Raw genomic sequence first — 18427 nt, forward strand, 5'->3', positions numbered from 1 at the left:
ACATTTTCAATTACACTAAATCTTTGTTCTACAGCTAAGTACCACAATGAACAAAAAATTCTACAAAGATAGAATTAAAGAAATTAGTTAATTAATATTTAATCCACAGCTAACCTTGAGACATGACGAGAGAGTTCGTCTAACAAGGCACCACGTAGCAAAATTAAATTGTCCGGAAGACAAGCTGAGCGGATTATCTCCACCAGTAGGCATGACAAGTTCCAAGATTTCTGTTTCCGATAAGCCGTACTCGGTGCAAGCCAGGAGAGAGCCAATTCTATTAGCAGCTTTAGGTCCAATCAAGCGTTCGAGGTCGTTGAGGACAGAATCGACGTCCGGTACATTGGATCTGTTCTCGGGGATGTCGATGAGGATTTCCGAACTACGTAGTCTCTCCTTTTGAACAGGGGTGAGTCTGAGGGCTTCCGGAGGGATCGCAGTGGTCACGATGAAATGAACACCAGCTGGTAAATTTAGGGGCAGCCAGGATAAGGAGGCAACTATGTCACATTCCAGGGGATGTAGTCTGTGCAGATCATCGATCATCACGATCAGCTGCTCCGTCAGTGGTGTCTCCTCGATCCCCCTCATTATTTGGCTGAACCAATTGTTCAGGTACAGTGGGTCGAAGGAGGCATCTCGTGGCAAATTGCCATCGTTGTTGCCTGATAAAAATCCTATCTGCTCGCAGAGGATCCTCAGCAGCTCCAAGCTGTAAGCTGATCTTGGCGTTGATGTGCAGAGACGAACCACTCTCAACGTTCGACTCTTCAGCCATTCCTCGCAGCTCTCGTAGATCCTCGCCAAAATCGAGGATTTCCCTGATGAGCGAGCTCCACGAATCACTATAGGCCCGTGTTTCTGATCCTTTCCTACATTTTGTTCAATTTTTGTAGTGATCTCTTGAATTGTTGTATGGTAAATATTATTATTATCATATAAGAAAGTTATTTTCTTTATATTTTTAATAAGAATTTGTTAGTTTATCATACAATTTTTTTGTGCTGATAATTATGGTTTAAACGTTTCATAGTTCTATTAATATCATAGCTAATATTTTTATCCAGGCTAAAATTAGATTACCTGATGTTAAAAGTTGTCTGATGCGTTTCACGTGTTCGTCATTGGGGTCAGCAGGTTTAACTTCTCTGAGTAAGGCCAGATGAGCAAGACTTTCCGCATAAACTTCTTGAACCATCTTCTTCTTACTCTTGATTTCCGGATCTGCCTCAATCGAAGCGTTCACCAAAACTTGTATCCTATCCAGCACGAGGCTCTTCATTTTGCTCAAATGTTTCTCATGCGCCTCGTACTCAGGATCCATTCCTCCGGATTTGTAAACAACTTCTAGATTCACCACATTTTCCAATGGCAAAACTTTTCTCACGCGAGACTTGAAACTTTCAGCATCAGGTGTAGGTTTCGTTGTACCATCTCCAGTCCAGTCTCTGATAATAGCGATTATCCCGTTGCCTTCTTTGTCGAGGCCTGAAACGTTACAATAGATTCTCATTGGTTAATGTCATTCTTAATTGCAGGACATCGTTAAAAATTCACTGCAATCGATAAATTATCAAATTTCAGTATATCTAAATTTTGCAAGTGATGTATGAAGCTCCAAATTAAAAATTCTTAAATTTTGCATCATTATCCAAGTTAGCTTCCCATTACAATTATATAGTTTTTCAGCTTTTTGCATCTCTAAACTTCCAATGTTACACTCTGTTTAGTGTTAATCTTTTAATTCGAATAATAAAATAAATATAATTTGTAATTATAGAAGATTCTAATTTTTATTTCCACTCCTGTAGGGAAGTCATTCAGTACCAGGGTTTCCTGGTCACGAATTAATCTAAATCTAATCACGATAAACTGGTACAATTAAACTGTGCAGGGTGGAGAGCGTAAATTGGATATAATTGCGTTTGAAGACTGAGAAAGTTGAATTGACAACAATTGGTGGAGAGTTGGTTAATTAGGGATATAAAACGGAGTTAGTCGAGCAGGATAAAAAGTTGTGAAAAAGATAAGGCTGAGCTTACTTAGGCCGTAATCCAATTGTCTCTCGGCGGTACTTTTTAATAAACTTTGCACTTCCGGATCAGCTGGGCGTTCCAGAATGGCGGATTCAGCAGCGACTCGAAGTGCCTTCCTCAAGTTTGACTCTTGCGTGGTCTGCCAATCCTCTTGAGCAGTTTCAATACTATTGGAAGTCATGCAACACACATCGATTTCTCTCAAGTTACACACTCCATACCACACGAGACTCTATGAAATTTCATTTGCATGCAGCTTAACGAGCTCGCCACTATTTCGTTATCGCGTTGCAAAAATTTCCCACGAGATTCGGTTCATCTCGCGTAAGAATAAAAAGACGATAAAAATTACCTACACTGCTCTACGTAGCATATCAAAGATATTAGTAAGAGATTCTGAAGTACCAAAATGGTGGGAATGTAATTTTCAGAGTGGTCGATGAATATATAATTTGGGAGCACTAGGACCGAGCTCGTGAAGCAGCAAAATGGTTGTACTTGTCCTTCAGGGCTAAGTGTCGTATTACCTGGTCGCTTTCAGGGTGTAACAATGACCATTATACTCATAGTATTCGCCAAGAGAGGCGTAGTGACTGTGCAGTATACGAAAAGTTTCTTCCTCGAACTTGGTTGGTACCCAGCCTACGTTGTAATCTGATCCTACCAACAACTTTATTCCACAATTTAATTTTTCTTATTAACCATTTTTACAGTATCTTTAATTTATTTTTTAATGATTAATGATTTTTATCATATAGCAATAACGTGTATCGATTGCTCACCAATAAGAAGCATCCTCTTGAGTGCTGATAGGATGACTTTATCTCATCAAGGAAGAAATCAGCGAGATGTGGATTAACATCCGGGTGAGTACTGGTACCATATTGCATATCCACAAGGAGCACCTGGTGATTTCATTGAATTAGACCAGAGTTTGCCTATTAAGATGCATAAAGTTTATCAGTGCACCGTGACCTACCTCGATTCCCATGTCATCGTAGATGGATTGCAATTCCGGCCCGACTATTTCTAGCAGCTGTTTCCTCTCCTCCTGAAACTCTACAAATCAGATATTCACAGTTATTTTGCTTGCCATTCCACGATTATGACTGTCAGCGATTCTATATAACTGATTTGATGTACTATGGAATTTGAATTATTGGCACTTTATTTTATATTTGGAGTTTCTCTTATTTTTACTGAAAATTCATAATTGAAAAATATTGTAAGGTTAGTTAAATTTCCACAAAACTGCAAATCTGATATTCGCAGTTATTTTCGTTACCACTCCACGATTGTAACTATCAGTGGTTCTATATATAATTGGTTTGATTTAGGAGCTCCCTTATTTTTACTAAAAAATGTGAAGTTATTAAATTTTAACGAAATTCTACAGGCCAGATATTCACAGTTATTTTGGTTGCCATTCAATGATTATTATTACTACCAGCGATTCTATATAATTGATTTCATAGAGTACACATTATTTGAATTGTACTGGTACTTTATTTTATTTATAGGATCTCTCTTATTTCTACTGAAAAAATATATATATATATATAATTGCAGCAACAACAAAAAATTTTAAAGTTATTAAATCTCAACAAACATAATCCATAAACTTTTCATTTTGTCAAAATTTGCTCATAAAACTTACAGATGGACGTGAAATTAATTAGGGTACAAAATGGTTGGATTCGTATTTTCTACCGGAAGTAAGGAATATTCATCCAAAAAGCTGATCTCGTTTAAGTAGAATTCACGTCAAAGGACCATTATGTAACGGCTTTCACAGAATCCACCGAGATTACTTATCCTAGTTTTCACGTGAGTTTCAATATTTTCCCAAGTGTACTTTTCCACAGTCTGCTGACAGATTTTATATCTTTATGAATTTTAATCTTCTTAATTTAATTTGATATCTCTTTGAATATCCTCGACTTCAATGGCAAATTGAAACTCTATCCTGGGAATTTACTGAAATCCATCGATTTTATCATTCCATACACACATTTTAAATATTGGACCAAGTTAGATTAAACTGTAAAATCTCTTCCAATTTACCAGAAAAAATTATAGATGGTTAAAATAACATTTAAGTGATTGAAAATTTTTTATCTATCAAGAGCAAGAAGATCGAGTACTTAGAGTGCATATAATACATGCTCCATCGATGTTCCATCATTGGCAGTTCTATTTACTCGAGCAAATTCAGTCTGCTTTCATCTCTGTCTCGTTGAAATTAGTTATATCAGCTGCTACGTGAATTTGAAAAGTTTGACCAGTATCTTTTCACGAGTTGCCATTCATTGTTCGTTATTCATGACTCTCCAGAATCGTGGCTCTGAATCTTTTACGAAAACACTAATTTACCTGCAGCAACTACTTTAATCGAGCATATCAAGTTGAATTATCGAGTTTATTATCTTAACATTAAGGTTTGTGGGTGTGTGTGTGTGTGTGTGTGTGTATAGGAATGAGAATATCATTTTGAAATTTAATTATCCTCGCTTTATCCAAAGATAGCGACGCTTTTTCATAATACTGGCATGACTGAATGACTTATTGTTTCCCTTCGCACGGCGCAAAGTGGTTGTAACAACGCGAGAAATCTCGTCTGCACGAAGGCAAAACGATAATCAATACTAGAGCAGGAACGCATGCTATTTATATGTAACTAACGATTTTCATAATGCTATGTCATTTTGTATGTACCTCGTTATTGGTCCATCAAACATTTATTTAAGCTGCTATTAATTTCAACATTAATTTCACTCGCAACTCATTTCGCGTAAAAATGGCTGAATAAACTAATTTTCTACAGGAATTTGATCAAATCGAATGGAAAAAATCTTTTCGTTCGTTCACAATGAATATTGGATGCAGGAGCAGATTCGTGAAAATTGGGAAATCATACTTGCTCTGTGCAAAATAACAGGAAATTATTACCAAGTGAAATACTGAATTTTTGAAAAACACTAAATAGATTTTGACAGATTTTGTTAACAAATTTTAATTACAAGGCGAAATCATTAACTACAATTTATACTCTTGTTCACTCTCATCAATTTACATAATTGACATTAATTATTTCAGTTATTACTCGATTTATAATTGTAATGAGAAAATATATATATATATATATATATATATATATATATATATATATATAGAAATTTATTTAACATTTTACTACTAAATTTTAATTACAAAGCAGAGCCATTAAGAGGTTTCATCTACCCATGTACACATGTCAATACTATTAATTAACATTAATTATTTCAGTTCTGTACAAATTAATACTCTTTGTAGAAATTGAACGAGAAAGTATATTTGCACGTTGAAAATTATTTAATGTCTTATTAACTTGCTACTAACACCATAGATGTTTTTTATAATAAGGTCTTCTTCAGGGTATCTGCGAAATGGTCTCTCAAGATATTTTGTAACATTTTCCTCCTTATCGAAGCGCTCTCATAGTAATGAGGTTCCGTGTTTGCAAATATGCTAAAACGTTTTGCTGCTATAAATATCTCTTATTGCTTTCTTAACTTCCTTTATCACTCTGTGATAGCACAACATTTCTCACTAAAAACTTTTTACTCAATTTTTATCAATCGCTAGAAATAGCTTCATCATTTTCCCGTTAAATTTGTCGCGATAAAAAGACTCTTTCCCTCGATAGAAAAATTACAACCAAATAAATATCGCTAATAACAAAGTTATAAAAAATTTACTGATAAACCGAGACATTTTTCCATAGATATTTCAACGGTTCGATAATACTCTACATTAATTACAGCTACTGCGTCACGTGTACAAACTTTGTTTCCTTGCTCACCAGGCTAAAATATTCATTAAACCGTTTTGAGGTATTCGTTAACACGAACAAATTATTATTCGAAACTCCGTAAACTATAAAAGTGCATGCAACACGAAATTTTCATATAGTCAAAAATGTTAAGGCATATCAAAGTTACCAGAAATGTGCAATAGCACGGTTAAGCGAGTAATTAAAAGGTTTCTGATACGTGAAATTCTCAGCAGTTTAGGAACGCGAAGCCTTGTAAATTACTAGAGTTGCCCCAGCTAATAACAATTCTATATATACAGGGTGTAACGAAACGACCGCCTTTTCTCGTAACTGGAGGTTCGGGGTGACCATCCAAATGCACGTGTAAAATTTTGTTCGAATCGTTCAAGGGGTTTAAAAGTTATTTCCATTTAAAACTCACCCTTTTTCGGTCCTTTTCGAACGACTTTAACTGTGCATAATAAAGTGGAGAAAGTGAAATAACAATTGACGAACACCCCACTAGAATGTAAAAATTATCGATCGCGCGCGATAATACATTTGCTATTTATTTCATTAATTTGGCTATTAGATTAATTTTAAAAATAGCAAAATCCTTTTCATTACAATTCCAAATCAATTCAATACAAGTATCATTGACTGAATTGATGGAAAGAGGGAGAAGATAGAATGAAAAGGAAAGTATCAAAAGCTAAGATGTCACGCGACTGCACTGATAATTTAATAGGAAACACATCAAGGCATTTTCTTTCTACAAACGAAGGTAAAAAGAATTATTTAAAATCAATTCATTGATGATAGAAAAAATTAAACTTACCCATTATTGTTCTCCAAGTTCCTTTACACCGAAGTTTTTGAAAAAGCTTCAAACTGGCTCCTCGATGATTTCCAGAATGCACACTTTCATTGATTTTGCATTTAAGAACTCGCGAATTTAAGCAAATTAGGTGTTAACCTACGTTTCTTCAAAACACCGGTTAATTTGACACTTTTTGAACTGTTTGAAGTAGGCTGAAAAGAGAGACACAGAGAGATAGAATAATCAATAATTCGTTTCGACCACTCTTAATCACCCTACTTCAAACAGTTCAAAAGTGTCAAATTCTCCAGTGTTTTGAAGAAACGTAGGTTAATACCTAATTTGTTTAAATTCACAAGTGTTTAAATGCAAAATCAATGATAGTGTGCTTTCTGGAAATCATCGAGGAGCCAGTATGAAGCTTTTTCAAAAACTTCGATTTAAAGGAACTTGCAGAACATTTAATGGGTGAGTTTAGTTTTCTCCTTCATCAATGTATTGATTTTGAATCATTCCCTTTAGCTTCGTTAGTAGAAAGAGAATGCCCTCATGCATTGTCTATTAAGTTATCATTGCGCTCGCGCGATATCTTAGCTTTTGATACTTTCCTTTACATTGCGTCAACTCGCTCTTTCCATCAAATCAGTCAATGATGCTTGTACTGAATTGAATTGGAATTGTAATATAAAGGATTTTGTTATTTTTAAAATTAATCTAATAGCCAGATTAAAGAATTAAATAGCAAAAGTATTACCGCACGCGATCGATAATTTTAACATTCTAGCTGGGTGCTCATCAATTGTTTTTCACTTTCTCCACTTTCCATTATGCAGTTAAAGTCGTTCGAAAAGGACTGAAAAAGGGTGATTTTTAAATAGAAATAACTTTTAAACCTCTTGAACGATTCGAACGAAATTTTACACGTGCATTCAGTTTGTCACCCCGAACCTCCAGTTACGAGAAAAGGCGGTCGTTTCGTTACACCCTGTATATATATATATATATATATATATTAGGGTGGTCGTTAAAAAAAAATTTTTGACGTATCCCCAAAAACCACTAGTATTTGATGAGAAACTACAGTGGTTGAAACCTGTGGCCTGATATAAATGATGAAAACACGTGCCTCAATGCGATCAAATACAATTTTCGAAGAATTTTAGTTTTTTGCAGATAACTCATTAAATATTCGATTCTATGAAAAGATGCATATAACCTTTTCTCTGAAGAATTAAATTCTACATAATAAAGGTTCTATACATTTTTCTTCTAGAATGCATACTAATCGAGATATTGCTGAAAAATCGATCCTCTTTTTCGTTTTTACACATTATATTGACATATGCTCATTTGAGTAATTATTCTTATTTCGCTGTAGATGCACATTTTATTTCTCTTAATTTAATAAAATATGTTAATCGTACGGTAAACTAAAAATAATTATTCATATAAACATATCAATATAATGTCTATAAACAAAAAAGAGGATCGATTTTTCAGGAATATCTCGATTAGTATGCATTCTACAAGAAAAATGTATAGAACCTTTATTGTGTAGAATTTAATTCTTCAGAGAAAAGGTTATATGTATCTTTTCATAGAATCAAATATTTAATGAGTTATCTGCGAAAAACTGTAAAATTCTTCGAAAATTATATTTGATCGCAATGAGGCACGTGTTTCTATCATTTGTATCAGGCCACAGGTTTCAACCACTGTAGTTTCTCGTCAAATACTATTATTTTTTAAGGATCCGCGAAAAAAATTTTTTTAATGACCACCCTAATATATATATTATATATATATATATATAGAGAGAGAGAGAGGTGAAAGTTTTTTTGCAAGAGCAGTGAGGAAATAAAAGAAGGTAGAAATGGGGTTTTTGCAGTAAATCAGTGAAACGCTATAAGTTATGAGAGAGATGTGGGAGAAAGATTGTAGGTGAAACAAATGGAGTCTATAGATAAGAGGATAGGGGAAGAAAAAAAACATAGGACGTATAATTGGCGAGGGTGACAGGTCAGCAGGAAGAAACTGTTGGTATAACTTACCGTCTCGCTCAGCTGCGATAAATATCTTGATAAGCCTCGGTGCTGGCAAGTGTGCCGGAGGTGGACCACCCTTAACCACCCCTGCTATCAGCTCCACTTCCAGATTCATTTCGCCAGAAACGAAGCTGACTTCACTCTGGATGGTGAAATTCTTCGAGCTCTCGCAACTTAAACGTTCATCCAAACGTTCGATTCATCCTGGATCGATGACGAAGGACCATTTGGTTAAAACTACTCCCTCTCCTCTTCAACTCCTGTCTTAACTCTCTTGTTCCACCCCCCACTTTCCCTTCAGATTCAACGATATCCTTTCTCCAAAAAGGTGTAACAAGGATTTTCCAGGAAAACCTGTGTGATACTCCACTCTTTTCCCAATTCGTTCGTTATTTTTAAAGGCAAATAATATTTATCTCCAGGGGGAATCTGCACGTGTAGTCAAAATAAATTCCAGGACCTGGATTCATGCTTGATATATTCAATCGACGAAATTAGGTCGATGAAATGCTTGATGGATCGAGAAGCGTTATTGGATCTCGTGGAAGGACCTAATAAATGATGGAAACTCACTGTTGTCGTATCGTGGGACATCTTGATAAACGACGCAGATTCGGGAGAGAAATTGCACCACTGCGTTTCTGCTTCTTTTCAACCGCGGAGAGCATTCGAGTTTATCGGAGCAATTCTTTTCTATACGAGTTGCACGTATGTGCCTGGCTTCTTCGTGTTTCCTTCATCATTTTCTTGTGGAAATTGTTGCACTTGTGTATATATAGCTAGGCTTGGAAACAATTTTTTTGTTGTATCTTTTGGTAGTTTACGAACTCCCTTGTTATTTTTTCTATATTCAAGATTTTCTTCTTCTTTTGTCAATTATTAATCTTGGTCTGTGACGTATTTAGTTTATTTCCTTGGACACTAGAATTATTATTATTTTACTTCCAATATTTGTGCTTGGACCACGTACACCTATACTCTTCTCTCTCTCTTTCCCTCTTAATTTTAATTAGCAAAAAAAGTTCGTCTTAAAATTTTCTTTATGTTTATATATTTTCTTCTATCAATCAACTTTCGTGGGTTTTTTAAAATCCGAATAACATTCAATATACATCGAGTAAACGTTCTATTAATGTTATATTTATTCCAGCTTCTCTCTCGTGCACTTGTTGATTGTGCTTCGATACTTTGATTATTCTTCGCGAGTTTTGGGGTTATTTTCTGTAACAATTAATAGAAACCTATTTTTATGGCATATCTTTTTATCAAGTCCATAACACTCTGTCAATATATATTTCTGTTCCTTTTTTTTAATAATTGTAATCTTATTGAAGATTTTTATATAAATTTAGGTACTGATCACGTTCAACAACAATCGAATAGAATTTATCGTTTGGACAGCTCCGAGCTCATTTATTTTAACAGTTATTAGCTCACAATAGAGATCTACGATTCATTTAAGTACACATATACATATACAGCTAAGTTTACAGAAATTTTTTCTTTTATATTTATTTGTTATTACTGGTAGTGTCTCTATTATTATTATTACTATAAATTTTATTATTAATATATTGTTTAAAAGATTATCCTCGTTATCAGATAATCTGGTTGTAGGATTGTCCTCGCTTTGGACGTATGTTTACAAGTATTTCACACTGAATCCCTATGATGAAAGTTTAACCATTGATCTTTCCTTGATCTTTCCCTCAAAGGCAATTTTATTCTCTGCCCTTTCCTATCAATCTTTATTTCTCTCACACCCTCGTTGTTTCTCAAATTTTCCACTATTAGGCTATATTTGATCTAATTTGGTGAAACTGGATCAATAAGAGTGGCAGAAAATTAAGATCAGGAATAGAATGTATTGTTCAATGTTCAATTGCAGACATATATCTACTCGAAGAATTCTATAGGGAAATGGTTCATTGATTTCGGAGATTTTTCGTATTTTCTGTTTCGTTATTGTTGCTGAAGGTCACGAGGAGGACCTTTCCAACCCTCGCTACGTCAGACCCATTTTAAGCTCCTGCCTGAAACACGATAAAAAAAGAAACAAATCAATCATGTATTACACTTAAATACACTTTTAATAGTATTTCAATCGATGCTGTGTTCATCAAATGCTTCTCTGCTGTGTAATATTATATAAGTAACGCAGTGAGTTGTGTTTAACATTTATTCAAACTGAAGAGAAAAAAATCACATTGGAGAACACAATTATCTATGGTAGCTTAAAATTTCAGCTGAATTTTTCTTTAATTAAATTGTCAACACTACAACACGATTATGTGACAGACAGACCATTCTTGCAACTCTATTGAATCACACGGAGCAGTGTGTACTGACTTTTCCACTGAATTCCTCTATTTGCTCTCCCTAATTGCATGGTCCTCAAGTTCACCGAATTTAATTAAACCACTTTATAATTGCTTACAAATATATATATATATATATATATACACGATAATTAAAGTCACATATTGCAGATTAAACATTACCTTAATTGTATAGTATAGTGTATACTGTTTACGTCACATTGTTCATAAATTACGTAACAAAATAATTAACCTGTTAGGTTTTAGATCGTATTATACGAGTTCGCGTGGTCCATTTGTTTTACGGTAGAATCCAGTTAATTGATTCTTTCGTTAAACGAATATTCGACATTCAACGCTGAGAATCTTATAATTATATCAAAACGTTGGTAATTTCTTCGGATATTAATTTCAGTGGAAAGAGTCAATGCAACTTCCCTTTAAGTAGTCAAGAAGAACTTTTCTCAGACGGATGCTAACTTTGTGAATTGTTATTTACTATTTATAAAAATAAATCTTTATTATTCGTTTGAGCATTTCCAAAGAATTATTGATTCTGTAGTGACAATACATTTACAGTGGAATAAATTTATTTATCCCCTCCAAGCAATTGTAAAAGATAAGGATCGATTAAAAGTTACGGAATATCCTACTCTTATCCTTGATTATAAAAAACTCTCTCTGGTATTTGCAGGGTTACTGGTTGAGATATCGATTGACACTGTGCCATTTCTCTGGCGATAGCTTAAAAAGACATTACGCTCCGGTTTATTGTCCCTTTAGCTTCGCCCCTTCGACTTATAATAGTATCGAAAATTGAAAGTAAGAGCCAAGTCCTATTGGGTAAAACTGTCGAACAACAAGAATGTTCTGTACTTCGTTAAATTGCAATTAAAAAGCTATATAAATTATAATTTCATTTTAATAATGTCCAATTAAGTTACAACAGCTATTTAATTTTGTCTTTTCATCCCATCCCTGATATATAACATACACAAGGTAAAACAGAAAATACTCGAATTGACAAATTTGCTAATTATATTCTAAAATGAGTATAATTGAGATTCATTATCTGCTTTAACTGTTGACGTAAAAATTCTTGTGTGCAATAACGCAGGCTTTATTTTTGACTATAAAAATTTCTATTGGATTTTTACTGATATTAAAAGGAAGCATTAACATTTTAATAACAACTGGTTTTGTTAGAGAATCATATAAAACTAGTATTCGAAACGAATACACGTGGATTACGAGGTATGACACCATAACACTGACAATATTCTTTGCTTCCTCTCTACCATAAAAGTCGTCTCTCGCGATATATGTTTCCCTCTTGTATAGTGAAAAGCAGAATGAAACTCCAAATGAAAAAGTTATGAGAAACATAGCGAGGAAATACCATTGGCTATTGAAGAAAGCAAATTGTAAAGTCATTTTCCACTTTGATAAGTGCAATATAACTGACATTACAGGGGACTAAATTGAAGAATCGTCCTCCATTCTGCAAAAGCTGAGAAAAGTACAACAAGAATCTAGTAAGAATTATTAAGCATGAATATATATATATATATATATAGTAATGGATCTAATCTCTCTTCACAAAGCTATATCTGTAGCAAATCAAATTGAAGTTTATAATTAAATTTTAAATTTAGTTTATAATACGAATAAAGTTCTGTGGGTTTCTTTGACTGTGTGGCAAATGAAAGCACAGTGAGGATACAATCAAGTAGGTGGTGGGAGGTGGATAAGAAGAGGAGTAGGAGAAAAAGAAAAAGGTAAGGGGCAGAGAAGCAAAGGGTGCGAAATAAATGAAGCTCCTTCCTCTTTTCCTCCCTTTTTCTACCCCAAACCTAATGAGACGCATTCGAGTTGTTAGCCAACGATAGAGAAGGGGTCCTCTCCTTTAATATTCCTTCCACGTTGAAAGAATATTTCTTAAACTCCCTCAATTTTCATCAGTAATAAATATGTAAAAAAAAATACTGTCAACCTGGTAATTAACCTAAAAAAGTCAGCTCATTTTTTGTGAAATAATCTTGAGAAATATGCTATTTATACTTGAAGATAAATAACAAGAACTCTTTTATATGGAAGATTAAAAATACGAAATAATATGAATTTGTTAGTTTTTTACACTTTATAAATAATTAAAAACACAGCTAATAAGCTTTATCAACCTAGTACAGAAGCTTTCATGTCTGTGCAACGTGCATGAAATTGAGAATTAATTTTTAATTTATTTTTTATAGTTTCTTTTAACAAAACTACCCGCTTCACAGAGATGTCAATTACAAGTTTGCCCAGAAACATACAAGTTTTTCAATCAGAAAATCCAGAACTAGTTTGTAATTTTGAAATATCTTTCTGACTCCTTTCTAATTTGCAATAATGACTGTGCGAAATGAACATTTGGTCCACGTTACTCGACCAAGATGAACGTTCTCCTGACATCAATAAATCTTCTAACACTCTTCATAATTCAATTGGGTCAAGTGTAAATCCAATCATGTCCTGGCACTTAAACACCCTTTGAAAAGGTTATATTTCTCTAATGCAAATTAAAACTCACTCTACAAAAGTGAATATTTTAGCATTTTTGCTGGCAGGTCGCATGAAAGGAATGTAAAAACAAAATTTAGCTTTACAAAACCCCCAATTATTCATGCAGCTGATAAAAGTTGAATTTCAGAGGTTTTACAAAAATTATATTAATTTTACAAGGAATACAGGACTATCCACGTAGGTTAAACAACTTAAGATTTGCAGAATTACACGACTATTCAAGCCAAGAACCTACGAGATTCATTCTCTCTCATGTTTTCGCATACCTATCTCGTAATTTTGTAAATTTATTCTATTATCCCGAAACCACACAGTTTTACTCGTTAAATCTAGTTTCCTTTATAGATGATAATCAAGTATAAAAAAGGATGAACCAACAATCTGTTTTATCTTTTCTATATATCTTTTGTCTCAGTCGCAATATGCTCCCGATTTATCTTTTGTTCTTATAAAAGACCTTTGTTTTTTAAATAGAAATAAAAACGAAAAGAATTTTAGAAATTGAGTGATCGTGGGTCATACAGTCTGAGAAAAAAGAAGAATAAAAAAAATCCATTATAGCAGCGAGGGTATTCAGGATGGTATTAGGTTGGTAACAGGAGTAATACTTTGCCTCCTCCATCGATTCGTTTTTACGAATTGGCCAAGAGTAATGTTCCTCGTGCAAATTTTCCTCCACCCCCTATAGGCCAATGTGTTTTTATGACACTTTCGCTAAAAGGCGGAAATAACGCGTCACACAATTCTTACGAATGTCGCTTCGATAAAGTTTACTCGCGAAAGTCGATGGATAAAAACAGTGAAAACTTTAAGATAGATCGACTATGTGTCACGCGAGAGAAGAAACTTGCCTTTTCCACCAATCTGACGTATAAGCTGTTCTTTTCCACGTGGATGTTTTCATTTTGTCAGAAGCAACGTGGCTCGCTTCTTACACGATCCATTCTTTCAGAATCAAACGTATGAAAGTTTCCAAAGGAATGAACAATTGCTGAGGGTTTTTTGGAAATATTACAAAATATGAATTTGCCATTTAACTAAGACGTTTCTCAAAAAATTTTTAATTTTATTTTTACTAAAAATAGAATTCTAAAAAGTCTTTCTATAATTGTTCAAAGTATCGTTTTGAACGAATGAATATTAAATAGATTTAGAATTTATATTGAGGTTGTTTTACAGTGGTCGGTGAAAACTGTGATATCTTAGCATTTGTATTCTCTTTGGACTATGAATTTCAGTTGGTAAATTACACGTGTGGGATGAATTAGTATATTTTACTTCCCACTGAATTATAAATAGGGAAAGATTGTTATGACTGGTAGCAGAACTGTGCAAATTAGGTCAAGTTACATTGGTAATTAACGAGAAGGGCTAGAGACTTTTTAAACAGAGCAATAACGAGAATTGCAGGTTTCGCTGGGCTAATATTAATTATGGGTCAGATGCAGAAGTAAAGGTGAGCACGAGATATTAATTGTACCAATAATCAATATCTTGTTCATTTGAACAAGGGGCCTTTCAAACTAGCAGCCCGATTAATTATACTCCTTTTCTACTTTCTTCAAATGATAAACATTTCTCAAGTAAATTGGAGTACCTAATTATAAACGACGTATTATGGTCCTAGTCGTGATTTATCACCTTGATTAAAACTTTCTCTCGCGAATACCTTGCTTTCCAGGTATAACTATAGAAACGGTATAGCTGAAACCTTACGTATTTATTATTAAAAGTCGTTAAACAAAAGTTATAATTTTACTTTCAAGATTACTGAAAAATAAGATATAGATTTTTCAATTAGTTTTAATAAGTATAGATTTTGCCAAATTTTATGGTAGACTATTTTAAAAAATATAAAATAATCGTAGGAATTGCACCATTTATTATAATAAGAAAAAAGTAACACGAACCTTGTCCAATGATAAATCTCAGTGTGGCATCATTGGTTCATGACAATAGGGGTTGAGGCGCGTGAAAGGATAGAGTAAAGGTAAGAAATAAAAATAAGAAAGCATAATGGAAGGGCAGGTAGATAGAAAGTAAGGGATGAAAATTCAAGGAGAGAATATATACATATATGGTATATGTACATAGGGGACAAATATGGCGAGCTCGTTTGATGGTCGTGGTTACTTCAGATAACTGACTCGTGTGCCATTCACTGGCTAACCCTTCTCACACCAAGTGGGTATTGTACTCGAATAACGCAAGCAAACACACTATTGTTCGACTGGCAATATAGTACCTCAACGACGTACGTCACGTTCGCCACAAGCTTCACTTTTTCAAGAAAAAAAAGGCTCCCTCACAATTTTCAACGCTTTTACCTTTCACCCAATAAAACCTGTCAGCCTCTCTTCATCCTTCCAGTACACAGTCTACTGTATATGTATATATTGATAAAAATATATAAATAACAAATGTAATAAATTCTTATTTATCCAATTCTACAAACTTATGGAAATATTTAATTATCCTGTAATCAGATTTTCGAATCGTTTACACGAGCATGGTTGAAAAATATCCCAAAGCAAATCTTATGACTTTCTAGAGTAACATTCACACGGATAAAATTTGGAGTTGGTTAAACTCTTGGAGAATTAACAGATTGGGGAAGTTTTAGCAGCTGATATCACGTTAACATTGTAGGAATTCCTGTTCAAAGGGTGGATAAGCATAAAGTCAGCGGGGATGAGCTGGGAATCTTGAGTTTGGAAGGATGCTCTCTCTGTTCCATTATATCCATCGAATTTCAGGAAACTTGCTGTAGTATACCATCGTCAGAAGACGTAACGAAAAACGATAGAGTATCACGACTACCATCGTAAATAAGAATTTTCACGTATGTTGCGTAGGCCAATATGAAAGTTTTTCTTTGCACGACCTTGGATGACGAGCATAAATCGAGAGACCTGGTATATTATCCTTACCATTGGAACAGACAAAGAATTTGTAAGCTTTCTCAGTGATTGGATTATATCCTCCCTTTGCCATCTATACTTTTCTTATATTTCCAAGAAGCAACAAAATTTCTAACTTTCTTAATTCTGCAAAAATTTGTATTTTTTTAGAAACAATTTCAAAAATTCCATTTCTTTAATTCAAGATTGCATGGATAAGTGGAAAGCACTATTATTATAAGAAGTATCGTTTTATCAATAGCTGGCACGTGACACTACAGAATCCCCTGATACTACACGCTATCTCTAATTTCCCGTGAGCTTAAAGCTAAGCTTAAAGGTAAGCTTAAAGCTTTTTATACACATATAGTATGTATCTGCCTCACTCAGAGCGAGAAAACGATTCTGTCTCTGTGTTATTGGTTTCCGGATACAAGTGGTAAAGCTATATGATATGGGTGAACTAAAAACATTGATATATCTCCTATACATTTAAAAGTTTATTTATGAATTTTTGATATTCATGTTACAATTCCAAATTTAACCACGACGATTCTCACTACTGGAGCTTTTTGCAAGAAATTATTTTCTTCTCCTTTGGTTTGAATAAATTGGTGGGGTGGATTGCAAGTGGATTTTTTTGGAAGGGTCTGAGTGGTGAGTTTTTGGGAGGAGACAGAAGGTAACGCAAGGTAAATAGGTGAGTTATAGGTCAGAGTGTTCGTCGGTGAGGGAAAGTAGGCTATGCTTGAAAAGAGAGGGCGTTGTGCTTTCCAAAGCTTTCAACTAGGAAAGTTAAGGGGTGGGGTTTGGAAATCACGCTCGCACACGATGAAGATCCACTTTGAGACTGCCTGATCCGTGCCTGATATCCCTCCTGAAAATATTATACTTTATAATGAGCGACATCTGCTTTATCGAAACTTGCCATGATTCGTCAAATTCACTGCCCTTCTTTCCTTCCATATCGTGTCTTTCCCAAATACACCTCGCTTATCAAAATTTCAGTGACGTGTTACGTAAGAAAAATCTCATGTAAAAACACACTTTTCTATCCAAATATTTTTATCGTTGAAAACTTTGCTGTTAAATTCCAAATCTACATTTTTAGATACCTTAGAGAAAGCGCGATGGGAAGTTGAATTAAATTAATAAATTTGATTAATTTTAATTCGGGCCACTTTTTTTTTATCAATAATATACTTTTAAATAGTTGAATATACGCTTTTCTTGATTTTTCTTTTATAGTTTCGTCTGTTTATTCGCTATGCAACCGCCTTGGGAATCTTGGTATATTGGGTAAAAATCCATCCTCGAAATTAAACCACTTTCATCCCACAGAGAAAATTTGTATTGTGCCACCCGCACACTAGACCAGTGGACGAACAAAATCCGCCCGAGGAGAGGGATTTTATTTGATTTTTTCTTTCCGTTGGCAAAATATCCAACGTGTTTTATTTCTACAAATATCGACTGGGCGAATGAATGACAGAACCAGTTAGACTTGTTTAAACTTTATTTGTAACGTTGCAAACAATGCTAATTAATTCCTTTACATGCAGGAAATTATTTTCAAGCTGAAGCACACCACGTTTACTTGTTTATACTTTTAAAATTGGTTTTTGTTAAATTGATTAACAAAGGCGGACCTTCAATTCGAGCAGTTTTGTATAACATTAACATAAAAAAGTCAGTAAATCCAAACAATTGAATTTTTCGCATGAATTGTTTTATTTTCAATTGTAAATGTCAATACTAATTAATCACAGATAATTTCGTTGAAACGTTTGATCTTTCGACGATTGGCAATATGGAAAATTCGTACGACTTGTTCGATATTGATTTTGTTCAGTTTTATCGAGGAGCAGCGGTGCTTCGAATAATGTCACACTCGGAACATCGATGAAAGCTCGCAATGACGAACGAAGAAAAGCCAGGATGCTTTAAAAA

General features: G+C 34.1%; 1 protein-coding gene across 1 annotated transcript in view; it reads right to left on the reverse strand.

Moving 5' to 3' along the window:
* LOC136775315 (protein qui-1) overlaps positions 1-18427 on the reverse strand; it is an 82044-nt gene that overhangs the window by 5016 nt on the left and 58601 nt on the right. Inside the window, exons 3-9 of the mRNA XM_066729980.1 lie at positions 8701-10727; positions 3016-3095; positions 2819-2941; positions 2564-2706; positions 2043-2203; positions 1084-1488; positions 115-872 (exon numbers count right to left, since the gene is read on the reverse strand). Coding sequence (XP_066586077.1) covers positions 115-872; positions 1084-1488; positions 2043-2203; positions 2564-2706; positions 2819-2941; positions 3016-3095; positions 8701-8809 — 1779 coding nt within the window. The 5' untranslated portion in view covers positions 8810-10727. The remainder of the gene's footprint in view (positions 1-114; positions 873-1083; positions 1489-2042; positions 2204-2563; positions 2707-2818; positions 2942-3015; positions 3096-8700; positions 10728-18427) is intronic.

This window comes from Prorops nasuta, unplaced genomic scaffold, assembly GCF_024137725.1.
Source record: "Prorops nasuta isolate Cenicafe-Biocafe unplaced genomic scaffold, Cenicafe_Pnas_1.2 PNAS00008, whole genome shotgun sequence".
In the NCBI taxonomy this organism is placed as follows: domain Eukaryota; kingdom Metazoa; phylum Arthropoda; class Insecta; order Hymenoptera; family Bethylidae; genus Prorops; species Prorops nasuta.